Raw genomic sequence first — 13,022 nt, 5'->3', positions numbered from 1 at the left:
CGGTTAGCCACGGTGGTTGGTGGGGGGCAGTCAGTTGGAACAGCGAGCAGATGGGGCAATGCGCTGTCAGGAGCAGGGGTAGGCAGATGGGGCAATGGGCAGTCAGATGGGGCAGTGGGCAGTCAGTTCGGTGAGTGGGCAGTTGGGAGAGCTGACTTTTATTGCATCTATCTGAATTGGCAATGGTTTGGATATTTAATTCAATATTAAACCTACCTAAAGAACGGTTACTCGCGAGCACAGGATGCGCGCGTGTCGAGTGGCGGAACGCCGCGGAGGGAACGGGCTCGTGCATTGCGATCGCGTAAGGGGAACGGCTCTTGACTTCGTCCGGGAGCTGCGTGGGTGATGGGTTCTGCGCCACCGCGGTCTGACCCCGGTTTGCTACTCCTCTCGATTACCACGGTTGGCTACGTGCGGGTGCGAAAGAAGTTCAACACACGTGCGTGCGTACCTTAATTTACCACCACGATCGAGCGATTTGAGTTGCTGGCCTCGGCAATTAAACGAGGGGTGCAGGGGCGTGGGGTCGTGGGGGCATGCGCGGAGAAGAAGGCGAGAAGCCCGTGCCTCGTGTGTGCCAGGGTTGCCACCCTTCTGACATACAATAAGAAAAGACCAGGACGTGTCCTGGGAAGCCGAAGGAGAGGATTCGCTCGCGATACCGGAGAAGGGGGAGAACGCGTCGTCGTGAGTTGGTGTCTTATTACGCCATCCGACAAAAATAACCGGGGCTGACGATGGCCCCGGGAAGACTTTACAGATTTCCTCAGGACTCCGGCTGCCTCACTCAACAAGAGGGCGATCCTGGGGGGGAACAAAGAGAAATTCCAGGACAGGTGGTGACCCTCGTTCGTGTGTGTGTGTGTGTGGAGACAGCGAGGCTGGTGCGTGTGGATTGCTCGCAGCGCCGACGCTCGTGTGGCCGTGTGCGCGTCAAGTCGTGAGATCAGAGCTAAAACCGTTGTTGTTGTTGTGAACCCTCAGATGGCAGCAGCGGCAGCAGCGGCAGCAGCGGCAGCAGCGGCAGCAGCGACGAGGCCCAGGCCGGGCCCAAAGCCAAGAGAGCGGCGGTGGTTTTTGGGAGCGGCGACCGCCCCCTTATGAAGGAGGAAAAGGATTCTGGGAAAACTGCAAGGGCTTGTGGGATGGAGGACGTCGGGACGGCCTCCGGTAGTGATTGCGGCCTGGGCCGGAGCGGGGCCGGAAACCGCAGCAGCAGCAGCAGCGGTGGCGGTGGTGGTGGTGGTGCTCGCTTGAAGCAGGAGGACACAGAGACTCTCCAGGAGGGTGGTGACGCACCAGACCAGGTGCTCAAAACTTCACCTGCTATACATACAAATATTATTGGTCAATATTTTATACTGGTAGGAACCTCCTGGTTACACCACCAGCCCACAGGGGATTATTGTGTCCGTCCGTCGTGCATCCAGAAATGGGAGGGGTGGGGCTGGGTGGAGAGGGGAGGGTGGGGCTGGGTGGGGAGGGTGGGGCTGGGTGGGGAGGGGCTGGTCACCCCGTGGTGCCCTTATAAAGCTCAACGTTTAACCTACTCACGCCGGCTTGTGCCCGCCCTCACAGTCGGGAATATTTGCGGAATACACCACGTGGTGCCGCCATTGACCCTGGCCATTGACCGAGCAACCCAACGTTCCTACCAGCTCCCTCCGCAGAAATGTGTGTTCCTTTTAAAGCGGTGCTATTGACGGACGTGTTGAGTTGTTTAGCTTTACTTCCCATGGACAGCCGGACATGTGGCTCGGCGATAGAGCGAGCGGCTCGCAGTGGAAAGGTTGCAAGAGTTGAAATTCTGCTTGGGGGGGGGGGGGGGGGGTTTGCCTCAGCCAATGATCATTCCTTAGTGGGGGGGGGGTCAATAAAATAGGTACCACTTTATGAGCAAGTCAACAGTGTTTGTCCTATGGATTAACTCACCCCCCCCCCACCGCCATAGCAACGTAGAACTTCCACCACTGTCTCTGCAGGGCTGCAATCAGGAGTTGAGCACCAATGTCTCAATGGCTCATTTCGAGAAGGAAACCACTTTGACCTTTGACCCGTGGGGACAAACGCTTGTTACCTTGCGTCGCGACTCGACGAGGTGAAGTGAGCGGCGTGACCCGTGCGGTGCCGGGTGGCGGGATGCAGGTGGAAGATGCGGCGAGTGGAGGGGAGGTGCCCGGTCGGACCTTGAGACGGAGACCCCAGCCGTGCTTCCACTACCAGGCGGGCGAGCCCTTCCACTTCCGACCGCGCAAGCAGGACATCCTGTGGCTCATGAAGCACGAGGTGAGAGGTCGGGGAGTGGGGGGGGGGGGGCATCAATTCAATCGTCCGTCCGTACGTTCGTTCCATTGCCCAATGAGGTGTCGTGAATTAAGTCGTGCACAGGCGTACAAAAACGCGCACAATCGTGCACCCCGACTTTGTGCAGCCGCTGGAGGCGCTGCGTTGCCCGCGATGTCGACAAAGAGGCGAGAGAGACGGGAGCCGAGGGTGCGGCTGACTTAAAAACCGGTGCCGCCTTCGTCGTCTTTAAGGAGCGGCTCTTCGGCTACTGCTGCATGAGCTTCTGCCGGCTTTGGTGCACCAACCTCCTCCTGCGACTTTGTGTGTGCACACGTGTGACTTTGTGTGTGCACACGTGTGTGTGCTATGGTTGCGGCGGCTCAGTGGTTCGCGCGCTGAGCTGCGAACCCGGCGACCCGAGTTCGATTCCCGCTCGCGGCCAACATAAGTGACGGTCCCGGGCCTCCCCGAGATTGACTCAGCCTCGAATGAATACCTGGTGCGGTGTGTAAACACCGCCGTGAGAGAGACAAAGGCGGCCAGACCGTGATGCTGGCCACCCACCCCCTCGTGTGCCGTGTCGGCCTTCATAGGTCCTCACTTGCCCCAACAGTCTGTTAAGGCTACACGGGGGATCTTTGTCCTTGTACTGGGTTTGGCACAGTGGGGAGCGCAGGTGGGTGCACCTGCCAGTCATCTTAGTCAGTTAACCCATTACACCTGGGGTCAGACACTACACGTGACAGCCTCCCAAAGTGCACCTAGCCTGGCATAGGCGCCTGCGGCGAAGACACTTGGTGTCGAACGGCGTCCGTGCACGCGGGAGTCCGTGCGTCCGTGCTCGCGGGAGCGCTCGCGCCCCGCTTGAGAGTGACGATCGGCGCTGGGCGGTGCGGGCCCGCCTGTCATCGCCGTTCACAAACGATGGGATCCCCCGGGAAGCGGATTAGAGCCCCCCCCCCTCCCCCCTCTCGACAGCTCTGAGGCCAATGTCACCACCGCCACTCTGCGGTCGTAACGATCGCTCTCTGATCGCTGCCCTCTCTCTCCTCTTTCACTCTCTCTCTCTCCCCGCCCTCGAAAAGCCATCACGGCGACGCTGGTGCCGTCTCCGGCGCCTTTCAATGAAATGAGAATCCCGGCCCCTGCGATTCACGGCTGCTAACGAACACCGCTGTGCGTCCGTGCGCGTGCGCGCATCTGTGGGGAGTTATGGCGCGGTGGTTAGCGCCTTCCTCCACGAACCCGGGCGACTCGAGTTCATTTCCCGCTCGAGGCCAGTGACGGGATATCTGAAGCCAGGTCTGGCGGTTCTCCGGGTTTTTTTTTCCGTTTGTGCGTCGACTCTACGGGCGACCGCGCGCAAGCCGCCGGCTTTGCGCCGCGCGCTACCAAGAGTTAAGTTGCTCCACTTGCAGAGGCGCTGCTGTTACTCAACGCCTCGGCCCGGCTAAAAATAGCCGCCGCGTGTCTGCTCCGCCAATCGAGCTCCCTCTTCCTCCTCCCGCGCCCACCCCCACCCACCCACCAGCATCACCCCCGCCCTCTCCTGCGTGTGACCGCACGTGTTTTGGCACCGAATCAAGCGGCCGCACGTGGATTCGGAGCGGAGACCGGCAGCAGCGGCACATCGGCGCAGGGGTGGGCGGACGGGCTGGCAGGCGGGCAGGAGTCTGCGTGGCTACGATGCTCATCCTGCCCCCCCTCCCCTCCCACTCGCACGGTGCCAGCGCCGCGCCAGCATTGACGTCTCGTTAGCGAGCTCTGATGAGACAAGCGGGCATCGGTCACGACGGCTCAGGCGCTGCTGAGCGATTGACGGCGAATCCTCCGTGTGTACGACGGTGCGCACTCGGGATGAGTGCTGGGATGTAAACATCTAGGAATTTTGCCAATCCTCCGTTAACTGTGTTGGAAAAAAATGTAAACGACGATTTTTAAAAACATTTTTGGATTTTTCTTTTTTCAAGAACAGTTTTTGTCCGGTTTCCTCTGACTCGTATAAGCGCTCACTAATCGGCTGAAAACATCTTAAAAAAAGGCCCAATGTAAGCAGGACGCTCCTGAAAAAAAGTCTGTGGGCTTCATTGAATGGATAAGTCATGGATATGATGATGATTATTATAACAGTGTATTAGGCCATTATGCTAGAACTGTGTGCGACGGTGGTACGCTTTGGTGTTGCGGAGTGGGTTGAGTGCTTTTTTGTGAGCTTGGCAGGCCGAGGGCTTACCAAGAAACATAAACGCATGTGTGTGTGTAGCTATGCGCGAATGTGTGTGTAGCTGCGTGTGTGTGTGTAGCTGCGTGTGTGTGTAGCTGCGTGTGTGTGTGTGTGTCACTGGGTTCGTAGTGCGCTGCGCTACGAAGTGCGCTACGCTACGAACCCAGTGACCTGGGTTCGATTCCTGCTCACGGCCAACACCAGTGACAATTATAATCTGAGCCTAGGTCGACTCAGCCTCAAATGCGTACCTAGTGTGACGTGTTAAAACATTGCCACTAGGGGGACAAAGGCGGCCGGGCGTGGTGCTGGCCACCCACCCCCTCGTGTGCCGTGCCGGCCTTCATAGGTGCTCGCTAACAGCACTTGCCCAACAGACTGTTAAGGCTATACAGGGGATCTTTGTCTTTGTACTGTATATGAGTGTGGAGCGGTGGAGTAGCGGTTAGCTCGCTGCGCTACGAACCCGGCGGCCTGAGTTCGATTCCTGCTCACGGCCAGCACCAGTGACGATTATCTAAACTGGTTCTGGACCTCCCCCAGATTGACTCAGCCTCAAATCAGTACCTGGCGCGGTGTGTAAACATCGTCACTAGGGAGACAAATGCTGGGTATGGTTCCAGCCACCTAATATGCCATGTTGGCCTTCATTGGTGCTCGCTAACAGCCCTTGGTCCCAACAGTTTGGTGAAGCCTATACGGGGAATTTATTTTGTCTTTCTACGTATGTGGAGCTGTGTGGAACGGATGCGTCTGTCTCTACTGCTGAGACTCGTCCAGGCAGTTTGGTTACAGATCTGGGCAAAGCCTCGTGAGCATCTGGTGCCGCGGTTACGTGACCCGTTAAACAGCACAGATCAGACACTGGGCTAGAGACACTGGGTTAGAGACACCGGGCTAGGCACTGGGTTAGAGACACTGGGTTAGAGACACTGGGCTACAGACACCGGGCTAGAGACACCAGACTAGACACCGGGCTAGAGACACCGGGCTAGACACTGGGCTAGCGACACTGGGTGAGAGACACTGGGCTAGAGACACTGGGTGAGAGACACTGGGCTAGAGACACCGGGCTAGAGACAGTGCGCTATAGACGTTGGGCTAGAGACACCGGGCTAGAGACACCAGGCTAGACACTGGGCTAGAGACACTGGGCTAGAGACACCGGGCTAGAGACACTGGATAAGAGACACTGGGCTAGACACACCCGGCTAGAGACACTGGGCGAGAGACACCGGGCTAGACACTGGGCTAGAGACACCGGGCTAGTGACACTGGGTTAGAGACACTGGGCTAGAGACACTGGGCTTGAGACACTGGGCTAGAGACACCGGGCTAGACACTGGGCTTGAGACACTGGGCTAGAGACACCGGGCTAGAGACACTGGGCTTGAGACACTGGGCTTGAGACACCGGGCTAGAGACACAGGGTTAGCGACACTGGGCTAGAGACACTGGGCTAGGGACACCGGGCAAGACACTGTGTTAGAGACACTGGGCTAGAGACACCGGTCTACAGACACCGGGCTTGAGACACCGGGCTAGAGACACCGGGCTAGAGACACCGGGCTAGAGACACTGGGCTAGGGACACCGGGCAAGACACTGTGTTAGAGACACTGGGCTAGAGACACCGGTCTACAGACACCGGGCTAGAGACACCAGGCTAGAGACACCGGGCTAGAGACACCGGGCTAGACACTGGGCTAGAGACACCGGGCTAGACAATGGGCTAGAGACACCGGGCTAGAGACACTGGATAAGAGACACTGGGCTAGAGACACTGGGTGAGAGACACTGGGCTACAGACAATGGGCTACAGACACTGGGCTAGAGACACCAGACTAGACACTGGGCTAGAGACACTGGGCTAGAGACACTGGGTGAGAGACACTGGGCTAGTGACACTGGGCTAGAGACACCGGGCTAGACACTGGGCTAGAGACACCGGGCTAGACACTGGGCTAAAGACACTGGGCTAGAGACACTGGGCTAGAGACACCCGGTTAGATACTGGGCTAGAGACACTGGGCGAGAGACACTGGGCTAGAGACACTGGGTTAGAGACACCGGGCTAGACACTGGGCTAGAGACACCGGGCTAGACACTGGGCTAGAGACACCGGGCTAGAGACACCGGGCTAGACACTGGGCTAGAGACACTGGGTGAGAGACACTGGGTGAGAGACACTGGGCTAGTGACACTGGGCTAGAGACATTGGGCTAGAGACACCCGGCTAGACACTGGGCTAAAGACACTGGGTGAGAGACACTGGGCTAGAGACACTGGGCTAGAGACACCGGGATAGACACTGGGCTAGAGACACCAGGCTGGGGACACCGGGTGAGAGACACTGGGCTAGAGACACCAGACTAGACACTGGGCTAGAGACACTGGGTGAGAGACACTGGGTGAGAGACACTGGGCTAGTGACACTGGGCTAGAGACACTGGGCTAGAGACACCCGGCTAGACACTGGGCTAAAGACTCTGGGTGAGAGACACTGGGCTAGAGACACTGGGCTAGAGACACCGGGATAGACACTGGGCTAGAGACACTGGGCTAGAGACACCGGGCTAGGGACACCGGGTGAGAGACACTGGGCTAGAGACACCGGGCTAGACACTGGGTTAGAGATACCGGGCTAGAGACACCAGGCTAGAGACACCGGGGCTACAGACACTGGGCTAGAGACACTGGGCTAGAGACACTGGGATAGAGGCACCGGGCTAGAGACACCAGACTAGACACTGGGCTAGAGACACTGGGCTAGAGACACTGGGTTAGAGACACTGGGCTAGAGACACTGGGTTAGAGACACTGGGATAGAGACACTGGGCTAGAGACACTGGGTTAAAGACACTGGGATAGAGACACTGGGCTAGAGACACTGGGTTAGAGACACTGGGATAGAGACACTGGGTTAAAGACACTGGGATAGAGACACTGGGCTAGAGACACTGGGTTAGAGACACTGGGATAGAGACACCGATCTAGAGACACCATACTAGACACCGGGCTAGAGACACCGGGCTAGACACTGGGCTAGCGACACTGGGTGAGAGACACTGGGCTAGAGACACTGGGTGAGAGACACTGGGCTAGAGACACCAGGCTAGAGACAGTGCGCTACAGACGTTGGGCTAGAGACACCGGGCTATAGACACCGGGCTAGAGACACCAGGCTAGACACTGGGCTAGAGACATTGGGCTAGAGACACCGGGCTAGAGACACTGGATAAGAGACACTGGGCTAGAGACACTGGGTGAGACACACCGGGCTAGACACTGGGCTAGAGACACTGGGTGAGAGACACTGGGCTAGAGACACTGGGCTAGAGACACTGGGCTACAGACACTGGGCTAGAGACACCCAGACTAGACACTGGGCTAGAGACACTGGGATAGAGACACCGGGCTAGAGACACCAGACTAGACACTGGGTTAGAGACACCGGGCTAGAGACACTGGGCTAGAGACACCGTGCTAGAGACATCAGACTAGACACTGGGTGAGAGACACCGGGTGAGAGACACTGGGTTAGAGACACCGGGCTAGAGACACTGGGCTAGAAATACCGGGCTATAGACTGGGCTGGACAAGCGAGGGCCTGGATCCACCTTTGTGTGAAACTAAGGCCCCGTTCTCTCCCAAGGCCATGGGCTCCATGGTAACGGATGACTCGGCGGGCTTTATCGCACGGCCCAAATGGCATTACCCATCGAAGCCAGCCTACTCACTCTTGCCTGTCTCGCGTCACGCCTTTGCGTGGGGGAACGGCTGATGTCTCGCGGTGTTGGCGGCCTTGGAACCGCGCTTCACGACTTCCTGAATCCGGCCTGGTTAGGGCTCTTTACGTGAGAGCGATGAGGAGTGGAAGGTCGCACACTTTCCACGCTCAGAAAAAAGAATATGTATTAATACTGGAGGACAGATGTCCAGCAGACATCTCTTTTGGGCCTCCATTATAATAATGGCAGAGTGTGTCAACCAACCAAGTTTTTTTGGAAAGGACCATGGGCCACGAGGTGACCAGTAGATGGCAATAGATTAATGTATTCTTGAATCAGTCCGTGTAGAGCTTTGCGTGCTGCCACACCATAAGCACGATTTTTCTCCAGGTTCTCCGGTTTACTATCACGTGCCAAACGCATGTGATTAGGACTGGCCAAGCAACCCAATGTTGGCAGGCATTTATTACCAATAATGTTCTTCATCATCATCAGCCATGACCTATCCATGACCTCATGAAGGCATTCCCCAAGCGGCCACCATTCCCTCTCGGTCTCGCGATGCAGCGACCCACCCAGCAGCCGTAACACGAGCCCATTTCAAATCAATCCGTCTCCACAGCGATAGGCCACAAGGCACGGTCCCTCCTTTGGCCGCCTCTCCGTCGTGAGTCTCGACCACCAGCGACCATCCCTTTCCAGCGACGTGTCCCACCCAAGCTTTTGCCTTTTCTTGGCAATATTATGTCTCCAAATGGCCTATCTTCTCTAAACTGCGTGTTGCTCTGTCTCTCTCCCGGCGTCATTCCAAACGTGGATCTCTCCGTGCGTTAATTATTTATACTATTACGCATTCCGTCATTTAAAAAAGAAAAGAAAATATTATTTATTTATTCTACTTCAATGCACTTAATTGAGCAAAGAAAATAGGATGAAAAACTCAGAGATGAGAAAGAGCGTGCATAATCCCCTGGCACCACGCAACAGGGGATTATGGGTATCGTGACAGCCTCTGTGTGGTGGTGAAGCCCTCTTAGTGCAGCAGAAATTTGTAAACAGATTATTTGGTTGGCATGTGGTTGGACCAACGTTGGCCCAACGTTTGCCCCAATGCTCCACGTTTACTGCAACATTGGCAGTGGTGCACAAGCACAAACAATACAAATGAACTCAATGCATTCGTCAATGTACGTTGAACTTCTTTCGCACTGTACGTAGCCAACCGTGCTAATAACACCGCGTGGCCTTGAAAATAAAAAAAATAATAGGCGACGTTTCAGACAATGGCCGTTCTTCACAGCACCGCTCTCCTTTTAGGGGCGATGAAGAAGAGCCATTGCCCGAAAGGTCGCCTCTCTTATCAATATTTTTTACAATCTTTCATTTTAAGGCCAACGCAGCGTTATTTGACGAACGCGTTGATAAATGGTGCGGTAAAAGCACGACGTTTCGGCGCTCGCTGACGGCAGGGCACTCCGCTCGGCTCCGGCCATCATCGCACCTCCGTCCTCTGGCAGGCATGGTGGTGGGGGTCCATTTTCCCCATTGATGGGTAGCAAAAGAACAGTGCCCATGCCAAGCGATTGGGGTTGGTGTGAGATGAGTTGCAATAAAATTTGGCATTCAAGACGGAGGGCTTGACCAGGACAAAAACAAATCGGACTTGTGCCGCCTCCGCGCTGAGATTTCATGTTCACACTTTACTGCAGGCTTTGCTCACGGCTGTGGGAAAAGTTGAGCTTCTGATGGGGAGTGTCTCCACCCTCTCCTTCATTCTCTCTCTCTCTCTGTCTGCCACTCATTCTCTCTCATTGTCTTTCAGTCGCTCTGTCATTCGCTCGTTCTCACTCTCTCTTGCTTCCCTCTCTTTTTAATTCCATCTCATTCTGTCTCGTCTCTCATAGAGCCAACGGGGATATTCGCCGTTCGTAAATCTCTCACTCACGGGCGTCATCGTGCGGCATATATACGTAAAGAAAATTCATCAACAGCCTCCCCCCCCCCGCCCATCCTCCTCCACTCTTCCCCATCGGAGCACACTGGGCAGAGTGCTAATGAATCTCCTTTTACACTCGCCCACACACAGACGCGCTCACACGCACGCGACACACACACACATCGCAGGAGCGATAGTTGTATCGCTGGCGAGAAGAGCACTGCACACTAGCAAAGACAAAGACCCCCATATAGCCTTAATAGACTCTTGGGGCAAGTGCTGTTCGCGACCAACCTATGAAGGCCAATTGCCCGTGGTGGCCAGCACCACGCCCGGCCGCCTCGGTCTGCCCACTGCGAGCGTTAACACACTGCACCAGGTACTCATTTGTGGCTCAGGCGACCCAGGACCGGGTTCTGATAATCGCCACTGGTGTTGGTGGCCGTGTGCGGGAATCGAATCCGGATCTCTCGTCGGGTTCGTGGCGCAGCGCCACCGCTCCGCCGCACGTGGAGGGCACGCGCCGGTTGAGTCGGGGGGGGGGGGAGGGTACGGGTTGCCAGCTCCCCATTACACTTGCCAACGTTGGGGTCAACGTTTGGGCCCCCGACGTTTCGTGTTTACTGGGACCGATCTACCATTTAAACAAAACAACAACATCCCCGGGATGTATCATGGTAAGAAGAGGAATATCTCACAATACCGTGGAGAGATGCTAGTAAATGCACCGTAAATTCATCGTAATTAAGTGGTGCATCTTTTACTATCACTACGCAAACACCGATATTGCTAATGCCCCCCCTCCACCGCCCTCCCCCGAGGAGACGAAGTCTCACGGATTCCCCATGACGGCTGACTCGAGAGAGAGGAGAGAGATGGGGCAGTCAATGGAAAACTGGGACAGGTGGCAAAACCCCCTAGAAATTAGTATGTCAACGGGGATTGCAGGCGGCCGTGCCCGCAGCGATGTCTGCCGTGGGGCGGTGTGAGCGGTGGGCAGCTGACTCGGCTACTGTACCCAGTGCTGCTGCAGCACTGAATCTCGCTCTGAACCACCGGTAGCCGCTGCCAGCGACGCTCTCACGCTCTCCCTCCTCCTGTCTGCGCCTCTCTCTATTTTATTTTACGATCAGAGGAAACAAGAAGATGCTCGGTGTAGTCGGCACTTTGCTTCGTTCATCATTTCGTTTTTTTTAATGCTTTGCTTTATGTAACCCCCCCCCCCCCTTTTTAAATGAAAGATTTAACAAAATATTTCTTGCTCTGCTCTCCTTACCCCTTCCCTCTCTCTCTACCCCCTCTCTTCCTACTCCATGTCGCTCTCTCTCTCGCTCTCTCCCTCTCTCGCTGCCTCTCTCCCCTCCCCGAAGTCTTCTTCATCCTGATTCTCTCCGAGTCTCTCTCCCTCTCTCAATAACCTCTATTTGTCTCTCTTCCACGAGTTTCTCTCTCTCTCTTCAACTGTCTGCTCCCCGAGCCTCTCTCCTCCCTCCTGTCGCCATTCTGTCTGTGCTCGCTGCCTCTCCTGTCTGACCTCTCTCTCCTCTCCACGGCTCTATCTCCTGCCTGGTTTTCTCTCTCTCTCTGTGCTCGCTATCTGCCTGGCCTCCATGAGTATCGCTCCTCTCTCTCTCTCTCTCGCCTCTTTATTTCTTCCATTTTTGTCGACCTCCCTCTCTCTCCTCCATGAATTTGCCTCCATGAGGTTCAGTGGCGCAGCTTCATCGCAACGAATTAAATGAGCCCCTCCCCACCATCCTACAATTGGCGGTAGCCCAGGGTACCAATGTAATAAAAAATGGCCGAGGCAATTAAATGTTTTATTTCTGGGACACTATTTTTTTCCAGGGTTGTACTTAACTCCGCGACTGGGGTACCAATCAATGCGAAATCAGTGCCACACTCCGCGATGTCGAAACGCAGCGAGGACGATTGTGCCGAAACCCTGAACGCTCGTACGCACCGCAGTGGTGCATCGTGAGTACAGCTCGTCGAGATGAGTCCATTGCCGCATCGCCGACCATCAACAGACTAAAAATGACTGCATCACGGACATCGTGCGAGAGCCGGGCTACTATGGTACCCCGGGGTACCGCCATGAGGTTCAATTCCCCCCTCTCGTCGTGGCCACGCCGCCCACCGCCCCTCCAGCCCATGGGCCCTGGTGCAGTTGCACCGCCTGCGTACTTGATAAGCTACGCCACCGGTCTCCCCCCCCCCTGCACTGTGGAGGAAGCGAGGGGGTCAAGGAGGTTGCTATACCCTGTCTCGCCAGGACAAGGCGGTAACAGCAAGTAGACTAATCGCCATCTGTCTCCATCTGTTCGGGGATATAATGTTGCCCCCTTGCACAAGGCGTGGGTTTTCTCCGCATGCTCCGGTTTCCCTGCCACGTGTACAATGAACACATTCATTGGCTGAAAACATCTTAAAATACAAACCCAATCCAGCAGTACCCTCCTGAAAAAGAGTCCTACAGCTCAGTGTGGCTCTCCTAAATAAATAATTAATCTCGTTCGCACGCCCCTTGAGTGGGTGGGGTGTGAGTGGGGTGGGCGAGACGCGGCGTGGCTGTGCCCCAAATCGGGCAGTCGTGAAATCTGAAATGAGAACCGACTTGACGAGAGGCTGCCTGGCAGATTTCCAAGGTGGATGGGAGGGCGGGCGTGCTAGGGGTAGGGGATAGGATCAGTGGCAAAGGCTGGTTCTGCTGGCTGGTTGGTTCGCTGGTTCGCGTTAGGGGTAGGGTCAGTAATACTGGCTGGTTGGTTCGATAATTGGTGTTATGGGTAGGGTCATTAATAGTGGCCGATTGGTTGGTTCGCTGGTTGGTGTTAGAGCGG

The 13,022-nt window shown here is 55.9% G+C and overlaps 1 protein-coding gene across 4 annotated transcripts in view; it reads left to right on the top strand.

Annotated features, from left to right (window-relative positions):
• The window catches only part of LOC116946479 (DNA (cytosine-5)-methyltransferase 3A-like), a 36,480-nt gene that overhangs the window by 3,702 nt on the left and 19,756 nt on the right, over positions 1-13,022 (top strand). For all 4 annotated transcript variants that reach the window (XM_032961401.2, XM_032961400.2, XM_032961399.2 and 1 more), the window contains exons 2-3: positions 988-1,310; positions 2,149-2,289. In XM_032961401.2, coding sequence (XP_032817292.2) covers positions 1,104-1,310; positions 2,149-2,289 — 348 coding nt within the window. In that variant the 5' untranslated portion in view covers positions 988-1,103. The remainder of the gene's footprint in view (positions 1-987; positions 1,311-2,148; positions 2,290-13,022) is intronic.

Source organism: Petromyzon marinus, chromosome 27 (assembly GCF_048934315.1).
Source record: "Petromyzon marinus isolate PM22_M1 ecotype Great Lakes invasive population chromosome 27, UKy_Petmar_22M1.pri1.0, whole genome shotgun sequence".
Classification (NCBI taxonomy): domain Eukaryota; kingdom Metazoa; phylum Chordata; class Hyperoartia; order Petromyzontiformes; family Petromyzontidae; genus Petromyzon; species Petromyzon marinus.
This window is presented reverse-complemented; position numbering and strand designations above follow the sequence as displayed.